This window comes from Equus przewalskii, chromosome 22, assembly GCF_037783145.1.
Source record: "Equus przewalskii isolate Varuska chromosome 22, EquPr2, whole genome shotgun sequence".
Taxonomy (NCBI): domain Eukaryota; kingdom Metazoa; phylum Chordata; class Mammalia; order Perissodactyla; family Equidae; genus Equus; species Equus przewalskii.
The window spans coordinates 22,974,314-22,989,024 of record NC_091852.1 but is presented as its reverse complement, the minus strand read 5'-3'; the positions used below and the strand labels follow the sequence as shown (position 1 = coordinate 22,989,024).

Below are 14,711 nucleotides of genomic sequence, written 5' to 3'. Positions count from 1 at the left end.
TACTACCATGTTCATTCAGCTCCAGCCACACAGGCTTCTTTGCTGAGCCTCAGACATTTCAGAACTGCTCCCACCTTAGGGCCTTTGCATTGCTGATCCTCCTGTCTGGAATACTTTTCCCTCAATATTCATGTAGCTAATTCCTTCATCTCCATAGAGTCTTTGTTAAATGCCACCTTCTTGATAAGACCTAACCTGACCACCTTATTTAAAATGGCAGCCGTACCACTCCCACTTTTTCTGCTCCATGTTTTTCATCTATCACCTCCTAAAAGATATATAATTCCTTTATTTATTATTATTTATTGTCTGTATCCCTCCTGATAGAATGTAAGCACTCCAAGGGCCGGAATTCTATTAGTTTTCACTAATGTATCCCAAACACTCAGAACAGTGCCTGCCACATGGTAGGCCCTCAATAAATATTTCTAAATGAGTGAAAACTCCAATAATCTCAAGCATGTATGGAAATGATCACTATTAAGATTTTAATTTATATCTTTCCAATTTTTCTGTTCTTCTTCTTTATAAAATTAGAATTGTACCATAAATACCATTTGTTAGCTTGTTTTTTTTTACTTTGACAATACCTTGTTGACATGTTCTCATATCTTTTAGACATTTTGCTGCAGAGTATTTCTTTTGTGGCTAGCTCATAAGTTATTGACTCAACCTCCAAGGTTGGCTATTAAATTGTTTTAATTACTATTTTAACTCTATAAACTCAATGAGAAACAACACTAAGGTATTGTTTCTATATTCTACAAGAATGTATAATTTTATAGAATTCTATATTCTAAATTCTATAAGAAACAATGCTAAAGTGAACATCCTATTACAGAAATCTTGGCATGCATTCTGATTATTTTCTTACAATAAATAGCTAGAAGCAGAATTACTGGACCAAAAGGTGTGAAGAAAGAACTTTAAAAAAATTATTCTTATATATTGCCAAATTGCCCTGTAGAAAAGTTTTGCCAATTAACACTTCCACCAGTGGTACATGAGAATGTCTGCTGAGTCTTGCCCATACGGGATATGTTTTTTTAAATGCCAATTTGATTTGCAAAAAAAATGGTGGCCAGTTTATTTTTAATCTGTATTTCTTTGATAGCTAGTGCATTTGAACAGTTTTATTTTTAGTCAACAAACACAAAAAGTATTTTAGAAAATAGAGTTATCAAAATGCACAGCCTTCACTTTCCTTCTAATTCCCCTCCCTTTATAAAGAGGTTTCTGCATTAGACTGCCAGCATGGGAGCCTTTGGTTGTATTGATCCACAGAACTTAGAAGAGGCAGAGAAGTGGAGATGCTGGCTGAGAGGAAGGAGGAGGATGCAAAAAAATGAGTTTAGGGGCCCGGCCCAGTGGCGCAGCGATTAAGTTCACATGTTCCACTTCTCGGCAGCCCGGGATTTGCCGGTTCGGATCCCGGGTGCGGACATGGCACTGCTTGGCACGCCATGCTGTGGTGGGCATCCCACATATAAAGTAAAGGAAGATGGGCACGATGTTAGCTCAGGGCCAGACTTCCTCAGCAAAAAGAGGAGGACTGGCAGTAGTTACCTCTGGGCTAATCTTCCTCAAAAAAAAAAAAATGAGTTTGGGTGTATTCTGAGGGAGTGAGCTGAGAGACTGAAACACAACTAATAGGCTAAATAAATAGGATCACTAGATATAATCAATTATCAGTCTTCACCTGACTTTCCTATCAATAACACCTGACACTGTTGACTCTTCACTTCTGGAGCCCGAACCTGGTTTTCCCCCTTCCTCACTGGCCTCGGCTTCTCAATCTCCTCTGCTGATTCTTCCTCATGACCTGAATCTTTATGGTTGGATTTACTCCAGATTTAGTTCTTCAATGTCTTGCCCTTTCTGTCTACACTCCCTTCCTTACTAACCACATTCACTCTCTGGGCTGTAAATGCTGTCTTTATGTTGACAACTCCCATAGTTAGAACTCCATCCCAGACCTCTCCCTGGAACCATAGACTTTGGATGTCCAACTGGCTGTAGATGGCTCTGCTTGGATGTCTATGGGGCATCCTAAATTTAACATGCCCAAAGGCAAGCTGCTGATCTTCACCCCCACACACTGCCCACCCCTTCAAAGCAAAAACAAAACAAGCAAAACAAAAACCCAGCTTCTACTACAGCCTTGCAGTAGCCTCCTAACTGATTTCCTCTTAAACAATAATCAAAATGACCTTGATAACGCATAATTCAGATCATATTCTTCTGCTCAAAACCTCCAGTGGCTTCCTACTTTCTGCATAGTCAAAGCCAAAGTTCCCACAATGGATGGTAAGATCCTACGTGATCTAGTTCCTCCTTGCTGCCCCTCTGATGTCACCTTCCACACTCCTCTTATCCACTGCACTCCGGCCTCACTGACTGGTCTCCTTGCTTCCCCTTGAACATACCAGGCTTGCTGCCACCTCACTGCCATTCCCTCTGCCTGAAACACAGACAGGCCTGTGGCTTGCTCTCACCTCCTTCAGGTCTTAGCTCACGTGTCATCTTCCCAGGGAGACCTTCTATCAGTTAAAAATTGTAATCTCTACCCTCCTGGAAGCTCTTACCCCACTTTTCACTTCATTTTTCTCTATAGCACTTATCACCATCTGCCATATTACATGTTTTTACATACTTATTTAATGTATTGCCTATCTCCCCTCATGAGACTATGAGTTCCATCAGAGTGGCTGTCTTGTTATTGCTGTCTGCCCATCATCTAACCTAGCTAATAGTAGGTGGTCAATACACTTTTGTTGACTAGAAGAAAAATGCATTTCTCTGTGAGAATTCTTTATATATTAAGACTCTGTTATATTTTCGCCAGAATTTTCAGTTTGCCTTATAATCTTCTTTATGATTGTTTTCACCACAAAAGAAGTTAACAATTTTTGTGTAGCAAGATCTACCAATATTTTCTTTATAATTTCTTTCTTTTTCTTTATTTTGAAAAGGGCTTCCTCATCCTGAGTCTGGTATTAACTTCCTTCTACTTTTTCGCATTTTCACTTTTTCCATTGAACATTTTTTTAAATTTACATTTAACTCTAAAATTTATTTTAGTTTTAGTATGCGGGAAGCATATAACTTTATCCTTTCTAAACAACCAGTTATGGGGCTCTCTCTTAATAGGCAAGAGTATGTTCTGATGTTAGTGGCAGTCACCTACAAGATTAATAATTTCCTTTTCTTACTTAATTAAGATTTCTGGGCCCTTATTAATTAAGTTCTGTAAAGTATCTCCTGAGAGTAAAGCTCAGTCATGCAGACTCATCATTCCCAGCTGTAAAACTTCTTTATGTGATGGGCAGTCCTGGTATTATTGAAAATAATTGGTTCAGGGGTTTTAAACCAAGGCCTTTAAATACAATTTTAAATTGATTCTCGTATCAAGAAAAATATATACATAGGATTAATTAAGAGGAGCAACCAAATATTCTCAAGAAGCTTGGGATGGACCTAGTTTGCCTTGTTACATTTATTACAATTAGGGAACTTGTAAAAACATGGGCAAAGTAGGCAGTAGTTAAAAGCCAGATGGTTCAGATTCTAGAGCCAGACTGAACTGTATTTAAGTCTTGGTTCTGTCAATTACTAACTATAAAGCCTTAACTAAGTTAATTTAATCTCTCTGAGGCACAATTTCTTTATTTATAAATTAAAGATAATATTACCTACCTGGGTCCAGGGAAGTTTCAGTTTCAGGGATGGTCCTCTGCTTGTACTTTGCTACCATGACAACCTGTTTTTCACAGGCCAGTGTGAGGGTTCTGCCAGACACTGAGTGCGTCTATCCCAATTGTACATACAGGGACTGGGGAGATAACCACAGGGTGGGTGTGAAGCCTCTAGATACCCTGTGAGATGGACTTGATCCAAAACTTCATTCACTACCTGTCTTCCATAAGCCCCCACTAACCAAAGGTGTTCTAAATCCCCTGGTATCAGTCCAGCTCAGCCTTCTTATCTAACATTCCTCAAAAAATCCAGATATTCTCCTTTCTCCAACACAGTTGCTTTGTCATAGAAACCCAGGTCCCTCTGGAGAAGGACTGGGGAATATTTACCATATGTGCTTGTGATGGCACTGCAGAGTCCTTCCTCAAGGGGCTGGGCCTCCACTTCAATCATGGACCCGTGGTCTCTGGATCCATAAACCAGATATGGAAATTGGGTGAGATCTTTCCATTGTGACAGGAGACATTGTCCTGCTCACCAGCTAGCAAGTGTTTTTTGTTCTACAAAGTGAGTACTATCTTATTGACTGTACATCTGTTTCACCTCTCTGGTAACACTAGATCTATTAACAACCACCACAGATCCCTGTGGGTCAAGTTACCCTAATTACCACTCTAGCCTTGCTTTCCAACACTGTAATTGTGTCATTCTTGCCTAAGACAGTTAATTACTGCTTTCTTGCTTCTGACATTCTGAAATTCCATCCAAGTTGTGCTCATTGAGAGCACAGTTGAATGGCAGCGTCCCCATCTTTGATCCACTGGGGACAGACACCCTAAGCTTCTCAAAGATACCACAACTCTCTCACTAGTTTGTTCCCTATTACCTTTATGACAGGTGAGTTTCCTGGGCTTCCCCTGAGAACGCAGTGGCGTGTTCTTAGGTCTTCCTAGTAAATCTCCCTAAGCCTTCTGACTCCTTCCTCAATTCTATGCTGCAGAAGTTCTGGAATCTCCATCTCATTGACTGTAAGCTATCCTCCTGACTAAGCTTCAAACTGACATCCCAGAAGACTATTAGGACTGATATCTTGCTAGAACATTGAATCCTATGAGTGCCCATGTCAATGAATTGTATCCTATACTGACTTATATTCTGTCCTTCCTAGTCTAGCACACTTAGAATCCACTCCCATATGTATTTCCCTGGTTCTTAGCAGAAAATATTGTCCAGCTTCTGCAGTTTCTGAGGTATGTAAGTTATCTCCTGCCGGAATAGGAATTGTCCTTACTGCTCAGGCTGTGCTTGAGCTGTCAGTCTGACAGCAATGAGGGGTCATTAGCCTGGAGACAGTAGACAATAGTGAGGCAGATCCCGAGGAGAACAGAATAATCCTGGAAGGCACAGGCTTCAGGAGAAGTTGTTGTGCAGTCTTCAGGCAAGGGGAAGCTGTTCTCTGACAAGAGGGATGAGAATTCTGCTCCTGCTGGCGTGAAGGCTTGAGGAGAGCTTGAAAGGTATTTTCAGGATTCTCTGCCTTGTCCACTCAACTATCGCAATCCCAGGTCTAAGGGCCCTAGTCTCTCCCTGTCCGGACGCCAGCTTTGATACATAAGACCCGTCGAGGTTGCACATCCAGTCTCCCTTGCAGCTCTTCTACTATTACTGTTTTGCTATGTTGTTTGGAACAGGGAGATGGGGCAGTTTCAGAGTCAGGAATGTGGAAGTCTTACTTGTCAGATTCTGTACCTGATTTCCAGCATAGCAGGCCTTGGAACACCAAAGAGATAAGAATTCCTTTAAGTTCTGCTGAAGCAGCCCTCTGGATTTCACAGTGTGTCTTAAGTTGGAGGTTGGCTGCTATGAGATTATAATTTTCTTTTTGCGAGTCTTCCAATGCTGTTAACAGAGGCTTGCCTACCCCTCAATCCATATAATTATCATTGCCCCAAAACTTCAAGCACACGGTCACCATAAAGTCCAATGCTTCACCTTCTGCATTTACTACATCCTAACTAACCTCCAGGGAGACCGTTAGTAATTGTGATGAATCTCCATATGAAGAGTTATCACCCCCCACTCACCACTAGCAATGAGGATTCTATTTTCATCAAAATGATGAGTAATTCCATCTTGAGGGTCTACATTCTGGGGCCACACCTCATATTGATTGTCTTAGCTTGGGTTTCCCAGGAAGCACAGTCTTAGGCAAAGCTTAAAAGAGACAATTTTATTAAGGAATGCAATCCCAGTGAAACAAGAATGGAGAGAAACTAAAGTGAGACAGAGAAGGAAGGATACCTAATGCAAAGGTGCATTACTGAGCTGACCACCACATGGTATCAAACACCAAGAGATTGCTTCATCCAGCAGGACCATCTTCAAGAGATTGAAGGAACTCAATCTCAGGACAGTTTACACAGAGGATCAGAAAGAAATTAACTTATCCACTGGCTTTACACCCCATTGTTCAACTGTTCACTCCTCAACATTAACTAGGCTATACTTCTGACTTGTGCATGCAGGAACACTAAATGGGTCTCATGCCCCAGAGTCCACAAGGATGTGCCCCAGGGCAGGAGGGGAGAGAGAAGTAGTGCAGGCCTGAGGTGAGGCACTGTTGGGTTGTGCCCATGTGGGGCCAGATGAGCCTACACCTTGGCACAGCGGGGGCAGAACACGTTGCTGAAGATTCCAGAGATGGTAAGACTGAGAGGATCTGAGGTGACACTTAAAAGGTGATGTACCACCTAAGGAACCGCAGATACTTCTCAGTTTCCTTTCCAGAGTATTGTGAGTGATGGTATTCATCCATCATTCTTGACAAGGGCAGAGCCAATTGAGTGACATCAGGGATGCCCATGGTGGATGGCCTGTGATCAGTTGTTCTTTACAGAAATCAGAAGTCTGTGCTTGCAAAGGACAAGGGAAGATGAATGTATGCAGACTCTGCCACAGGCAATGAAAGCTCCCTTCTTGCACTTTTCCACCCTGAGTCTACTAAATGCCTTGTTGACCATGGTACTGCTGAGAAACATTATTTTTAAGGAAATCCATTCGACTGAATGGACCAGCTGCTAAATTCTACTGCAAAGGTAACGGATGGTTTGTTCTTAGGCTACTTCTGCCCCCAAACTGAAATTCCTACTAACGGTTCTTTTGGCATAGCTAAAGTTTTAGACCTTCTGATCTTTTTTAAAAATATATTTGGCCGGCTAGTCACTGATTCATGGAAATAAATGTGGACCAAATAAGAACGTTTCAAATTACCATGTAATATAACCAAATTTTTGTCAGAAGCCAAGTATATGGCACAAAGCATCACAGAGAAAGAACTTTTGCAGGAATACTATTGTGACTAGCGCCATCATATTTGCGTTTTCACATGCTCCTGTCCTTCTTTCATTTATACTTCATTGATTCCTTAGACTATAATCTCCTTTCAGCTACCCAGTATTTCCTCTTGATGTTTCCTCTGCTTCTCTGTTTATATCTGCAGCTCTTGAACTCCTCTGGCTTTTGCTCATAGAATAAACCTCAATTTCTATATTTGACAATTTCCTAAGTCAAACTCATAGCTCTTTCATAATATTCTACCTCTGGGCCCAGACCTGTGTAGTCAGGAATTCAGTATTTCAGTTTCTGGATCCTCTGGCATCAGAGCTTTTCATTTCCAGACAGAATTGCCAACTCCAGCGGACGTTTAGCACACCATCCCCTGGCCTGGTTCTGTACATTCTAACTTAAAGCAATTTAGTTCAGTCCTCACAGAATTAGGACTTCACTGAATTAGGCTAAACTGTTCTCTCAGAATTACGTTCATAGCACACATACAGGCAGACTCTTATTTTATTAACTGTTTTCTTTCAGTTACGATGCTTTTGGTTTTTTGATTTTTTATTTTCCTTTTTTGAGGAAGATTTGTCCTGAGCTAACATCTGCTGCCACTCCTCCTCTTTTTGCTGAGGAAGACCAACCCTGAGCTAACATCCTTGCCCATCTTCCTCTACTTATATGTGGGACACCTGCCACAGCACACTTTGACAAGTGGTGCATAGGTCTACACCCGGGATCCCAATCAGCAAAGCCTGCTCCGCCAAATCGGAATGTGTGAACTTAACCGCTGTGCCACCTGGCTGGCCCTCCTTTTGGTTTTAAATGACTAAAAACCCAATTAAAAATTGCTTAAGCAAAAGATTACTTTGACTAATGTATCTGAAACGCTGAAAAGTAGATTCAAGTTCTCCAGCACAAATGGATTCCAGAGTGCAGGCAACTGTCATTGGCTCCTGGTCTCTCTCTATCCCTCATATCCAGCTCCATTCTTAAATCAACTTTTCCCTCATGGCAGCAATGTGGTTTCCAGCAAATCCAGATTTATAGACTCATAGCTCCATTTCTACTTCTCCTTTGTGACAGTTTGAGCAAAAGTCTTGACTTTCGTCGGGCCAGAGGCTTAACTGTGGGTCCATTGCCAAGGCCAGGGTGATAAGATGCTCTGATTGGCTGGGACTGAGCCACATGCCAACCTTTAGAACTAAGGACAGAGTCAAGACCATCCAAACCACAAGAAGTGAGAGAGGGGAAGAGGTGCTTCCCAGAAGAAAATCTGGTGCTGTTACCAGAAGAAGAGTAACTATTTCCTGGGTAGAACAAACAGGAGATGGCCACCATAGTTGTCTTGAGTGATCTGCTCTTCCTTCCAATACAGCTCCAATTCTTATGCAAACCAGTAATGTCTAGATCTACAGTGGTGCACCCAGGGATGCTCCATGGGTTCCTTTACAGAATCACAGGCTTTCCCTTACTTCTTACAAAAGAGGCACAATCTGAAGCTTGATTTCTTTTAAGGACTGTGCACCCATTTCTACCTCTTCTTTATACTAAAAAAAATGTATTTTCACAAATATAAAAGGTATATAACTATATCACATGTAAAATATAAGCCACATTACTTTGCTGGAGTTTAAACCCAAAAGAGACATAATGAGCTAAGCATCTTTACAGATACCACTTTACACTGTGGTATGTCTGCATTTTGCTGATGGAGAAAATTGTCAAAAACAACCAAGCCTAAAGTCCTGCTGTATATAAGGGATGTATAAGAAATGAAACAAAGGTGCAATTTGTTCCTAGATACACATCCTTCTCCTACCAGGCACTCCTACCAGGCCATTCCAGCCACACTCTTATACTGTGTGTGGCTCAGCACCACGTGTGGCTTAGGTGACATCCTTGGACCCTTCTTTTGTTTTATAGGTCTCAGGGTTATATACATCTCTCATCAGGTTGGCATACCCCTGGTTGTTAATTCTGGTAGAGCATAATACATTAATATACCCGAAAGTTGCTTAATTGTCAAACAGCAGAATAGGATTTTCCATTCCTCTTATCTCCTTCTTCTTATTCCTTTTCTTTCATTTCTGGTCTTTTTAAAGCAAGGAAGCTTTTAATGTGGATGAGTGAATTTGTTTTTGGTACAATAGAATGAAGAAGCAAAGATTTTTATTAAAGTCAAATATCGGAGTTATCCGATGAGACAGTGCGTTCATCTCAGCAAGAGAAAGGAGTGCTTGCGTTGGAGAAGCTCCCCTCTGTTGAATCTGAGAGACCAGTGCTAACCTCTGCAAGAGAACCTGGGGCTGTGCCCCCATCCTTCTCAGACAGATCCAGGACACTGGAGGGGAGAGGAGATGTGTGGAGGAGGAGGAGAGACAAAAGACCCAGGTGAACTAGAGGAGAGGCCACAAGAAGAAAAGAGACCAGAGAGGGAAGGTTTTCCTGGATGCTTCTCCAAGCTAGGCTCTGCGTGGAGAATGTAGAGAAGCTAATGTGGTGGTAAATGGATGCCTCTTTCTCTGGACTCTGGGTATGTTTAGGAGGACATAATAGTAAGATTGTTTTCCCTTTGGACTGTATTTGCAGGAATTTCCCCCATATTGCATGTACTATGGTGGAGAAGGAGGGGAGGGGGTAAGGAGTACACTGGAAATTTAAGTGAAGAGGAAAAAACACACATGGACTCCACCTTATGCGCTCATAAAGAGGCCAGAAGTTAAGTTGGAAAATAAAACCCACATGTGATGAAAACAATGGAAATTATCACTAGCTTCCAAATCAACAGATTCGTTTCCTGATCCATCACCCCCCAACAATGTATCTTAGGAGACCCAGAGAGACGCCAGCTCCCATCTGCTTTAATTATTTTATGATGCATTTCAGAAAGAGATTTGAGATTTCTAAGAATTAGAAAGATGGTCCAGCCAGAAAGTTTTTAAAACCCCGGCGGTGGGCTTTTTGCCCGCAGCTCTCCGTCTGCCCGAGGAACAGTGCCTGTTTGCACCACACTGATCGTGGCTGCTGGGTTTTAATTGGCATGGAACACGCAAAGTAAATGGCACAGACAGAGCGTCTCTGAGAGCTGAGGTTGTATGCAACAAATAGAGAGCAGTTTTCAACCTCAGTCACTGCCAGGTAGAGAGTATCTTTGCCCTTGGGGTTTTCTCTTTCACCTACTTGGCGAGGATTCTAGAACAGCTAGCTTAGTAGTATCCAACCCTGGTTGCACATTAGAGTCACCTGTCGAGCTTTGGAAGCAAACAAGCAGTACGGCTAAACCGCTAGATCAAAGAAATCGCAACTGGAGGGATGCAGTCCAGACATCAGCAATTTTTAAAAGCTTCCCAGGAGATTCTAAAGATGGACCAGGGGGTGTCCTTCTGGGCTCTCTGGGAAATTCTCTGTCTGTCTCTCTCTGTCTCTGTCCCTCTTGTCCCCTCCCTTCTCCCCCTCTCCCTCCTCCTTCCCGCTAATAAAAACTTTTGTGACAATGACTTATTTCCCCAAGAATATTTCCACTCTCCTAAATACTGGAAAGCTTGTTTAAACTTGCAGTGTTCTGTTTCCGAGCATTTTCTAGGATTGTAGGAGCCTTGTTTTCAGTATGGATACTTATAAAATGACATGCGGCACTGTTCAGCTTTACCTGTTGGCCAGCCAGGCTGCAGCCCTTGGTGGAAGAAGGTTAGAAAACAAGTAATCAAGCCAGAGAAACTGAGGCTGATGACTTTTCATTTCTCCGTTATCCTCATTGGCAACCATGCCCACACATAGGGTTATTAAGGACACCAAGTCCCCAATTCATTCATTAAAGATAGATAGGTAGGTAGATAGATAATTTTTAGTCCTAACAATATGCCAGGTCAGTGCTAAGTATATACTGATGAATAAGAAAATACTTTTGCTTTTAAATGTGTAAAACTTAAATATTTAACGTAACACAAGGTTTTAAAATTTTAAATGGGAATATTTGAGCTAAGTCTTAAAAGATTGAGTGGGAATTAACAGGGCAGAAGGGGGCAAGGGGCGTTCTAGATAGAAAGGAAAACAAGTAAAGACTAAGAGGTGAGAGATAGTACAGGCCCTTCAGGATCTGTCAGCTGCTCAGTGGGGCTTGCGTTTCACTTGCAGGTTGAGGACTGGCTGTTGACATAACATGATTAGGCCTCCCAAGAGGGCATTTGAAGCTTTGATTTCTGATTTAGAGCCTTACTCTGACTGGTCCTTCCATCAAAATCTAACTGCACCATACATTTTTTTAATGTTTATTCTGTGCTGTTGTTTTTTTCTCTCCTCCCTGCAGGTTGGTGGGTGTGGGGTTGGGGGAGGGTGGAGGCTGATGAATCTGATTCAGAGGCCATACAACACACACACACACACACCCTTCTTAGGGACGCCTCTTTTCAAGCTCAGGATAAAGGCTTTCAGTCTCTCATGATGGGTCCCCAAGACTTTCTGGAGTTGGGCCTGGGAATTTGAATTTTTAACAAGCTCCCCCAAGTAATCCCGCAGCACAGTCAGACTGGGAACCACTACCCTAGTCCTCAGTGCTGGTCCGAGAAGGTGAAGTTCAGAGAATTTTAGCCAACACTTATATAGTAGTAACAAAATGTCAAAGACTGCTGAAAGTGCTTGTATTAACTCATTTAACCCTTACTATAACCCTAAAAAGTGAGCTTCTAATTATTCTTATTTTAGAGATAAGGAAACTGAGGCACAGAGGTCAAATGATTTGCCCAAGGCACACAGCTAGTCCATGGCAGAGCTTGAATAATGCTACTCTTAATCCACATCCTAGACCTCCCCTCTAAATAGATAGTCAAGACCATTAGCCAAGCTGACCTGGAGTACCTGCTGTGCTCCATGCCTGGTCTGACATGCAGCAGGTACATAAAGGTAAGACATGCCAGAGGTGTGCTGGTAAATGTTTTACTTCTGGCTCATGGAGGAGATACAGCGTGATCCGTAGTGTTTGCCAGTTTCTGTGGTCCAGATGTCCGTGACCCCGGGATTGGGAAGAAATATGCACAATGCACTCTGACAAGCCAGCTCCACTTCACCACTGGACACAGCCCTCACTCACTTGTGACTCTCTGCCTCGTGTCGGCCACTGCAGCAAATGCCATCCTGAAGGTGCAGGCCGGTGGCTACAGAAGAGCAGACAAGGGAAATCTATTTCCTAAAACTACAGGCATATAGAGAGGCTTTGGAGATCTAAAGTCACACTCTGGGATGGGATAATGAGAAGGCAGAGGAATTGGGTTTCAGGACGTGGACAGCGTGTCACAGAGCAGGCAGCCGTGTTGGGACATCAGGTCAAGAGTGGGAGCCCAAAGAGCTTCCTATCTCCAAATATCCTTCTGAGTAATCTACCCACAAGTAATTTCCTTCACTCAACTGCTTCCCCCCTCCCCTCTCCCCTCCCCAGGTCAAGTACAGGTCTGAAGATTCTCTAGAGAGAATTTCCTCCTCTGCCACTCCCTGTAGACCAGTTGCCCTTCGTATATTCTCGCACTCGCTCCAGGGCTAACATAGAGGACCTGTGAGGCAGCCTCGCAGCACGTCACAGCTGTGAGGGACTTGGGAACTCAGGTGCAGGACAAGATAATGGTGATTCTTTGTGCTGTCTACTTCAGGTACCAGCAGTGCTTCTACGGGGTCAACCTGTCCAGTCTCCGGGGTGCTGCAGTGGAGGAATACTTCAGACAGCCCATAGTAGTAAGTGTGTTCTCTTTACAGTCTCTCTCCCCTTGTGTTTATCTATTGATTCACTCACTCACTCGCTCACTCATGCACCTGGCATGCATTGTGCTGCCAGGCTCTGTGCTAAGCCATTATGGAAGAGAAGAAAGAGCTCCTTCGAGCACTATGTGTTCAGGTCTTCCAGCTCTGATCTCCCAATCAATTAAGAAATTTCTCAGAGAATGATATTGTTGAAAGCAAGGAGATTTTCTAACTGCCTTTCAATAAGTAACTTCTAATTCTCCCACTGCCCTGACCTGCCCCATGCATATACTCAGCCCTCATAATTGGTAAATAATCCATATCCTGCCATTGATTCTACTGGCCCAAGGCATAATAGAAGAGGAAGTTTTGTATAATAAATAGCTTAGAACAGGAGCTTTGCTGTCAAACATATTTCAGTTTCACTTGTGGCCCCATCTAGCTCTGTAACCATGGACAACTTTAAGTTTGCATTCTCTGAAACTTGTTCAGTTGTAAGTAGAAGAAAACCTAACTCAAACTGGCTTAAGCTAAAATGGAATTACTGCCCCTCAAAAATTGCAAAGCCTGGAGATAGAGCTTGTTTCATGGACCTGTTGCAAGAGTTCAGACAATGTCACCACGATCTGATTTTTCTATTCTCATCACTTGTCTCTGTTTTCTCTGATTTAACTCTGTTGCTAGACAAGATCTCCCCTCATGGTAGCAAGACGGCTGCAGAAGCTCCAGCCTTGGAGTCTTACAACTCCAAGTTCCACAAGAGAGCCTGTCTTTTCCCAATAACTTAGGCAAAACTCAAGAATTTGTTTAGATAGAGCCTGATTGTCCACCTGAGTCATGTGCCATCTGTGAACCAATGATTGTCTTCAGGGAAAAAGTAATGCTCTGATTGGCCAAAATGGAGTCACCTGCCATACTTAGAGCTGAGCATGGACTAAGTTTCTATGGAACTTCTTGGAATGTAGAGAAGAGGTAAATTCTGGATGATTAAAAAAACACCAAATGCCTACTCCCAAGCTATTGTGAGGATTAAATGATATAACCTAGCAAAGCACTCAGCATGTAGTGAAGCACAGAGTGCTTAGTGCTTGACATATAGTAAGCACTAAATAACATTAGCTTTTTATTATTCATATTATTCTCTTTAAGCGCATACCTTCTATCTTGTAACTCTTACAGACTTAAAATTTCAGGAGGAAAGCTAAACTGCAATCCTGCTTGAGTTCAGTTTATCCTAACAGAAAGATAACATCTTTGTGCTTTCTTTTTCCCAAGGACACATTTGACATTCGGATTTTGATGGCTCGGACAGTCAAGTACACAGTAAACTTTATGGATGCAGAAGAAGCAGATCTCCACAGGTTTGTACAAATCAGTGTCACTCTTGGTTGTTAAAATCTTCTCTCCACCTCTCCCCTCCCCAGAACTTCAGTGCAGAGTTTTCTGGCTCACTCAGAGCAGAGATTTGGGGTGTGAATCTCACGCAGGAATGGTGCATCCATACTAGTTTCATGTATTGCAAAATGAGGATAATGATGGCTCCTTCATAGGATTGTTTTAAGAATTGAATGATAAAAATGAAAGAGTAATAGCTTGTATTTATATAGCCAGGCAGTGTTCTGAGCCCTTTACAGGCAGTGACTCATTTAATCCTCACAACAACCCATGCAAATGATACTAGTGTTATCCCCATTTTACCAATGACAATTATGAGGCAGAGTGGAGCAATGAGTTGCAAAAGGTCACAGAAGTACTAAGTGTCTTAGAGCCAGGATTGGAACCATTCCATGGGCTCCAGAGTCTGGGCTTTTTAACCCCTCCCCCAGGCAGTGCCCATAATACTGACAAGAAAAGCTACCACTTGTGAAGTGCTTCCTGCATACCAGGTACTGTGCTAAGAGTTTTGCAGGCACTGGCTCCTTTTCAAAGAGGTCACTCAATAAATGTTAATT

At 42.4% G+C, this 14,711-nt stretch overlaps 1 protein-coding gene across 2 annotated transcripts in view; it reads left to right on the top strand.

Annotated features, from left to right (window-relative positions):
- Nucleotides 1-14,711, top strand: part of LOC103567316 (histone-arginine methyltransferase CARM1-like) — a 255,692-nt gene that overhangs the window by 220,928 nt on the left and 20,053 nt on the right. For both annotated transcript variants that reach the window (XM_008543957.2, XM_070590673.1), the window contains exons 8-9: nucleotides 12,672-12,753; nucleotides 14,035-14,120. In XM_008543957.2, the coding sequence (XP_008542179.1) occupies nucleotides 12,672-12,753; nucleotides 14,035-14,120 (168 nt within the window). The remainder of the gene's footprint in view (nucleotides 1-12,671; nucleotides 12,754-14,034; nucleotides 14,121-14,711) is intronic.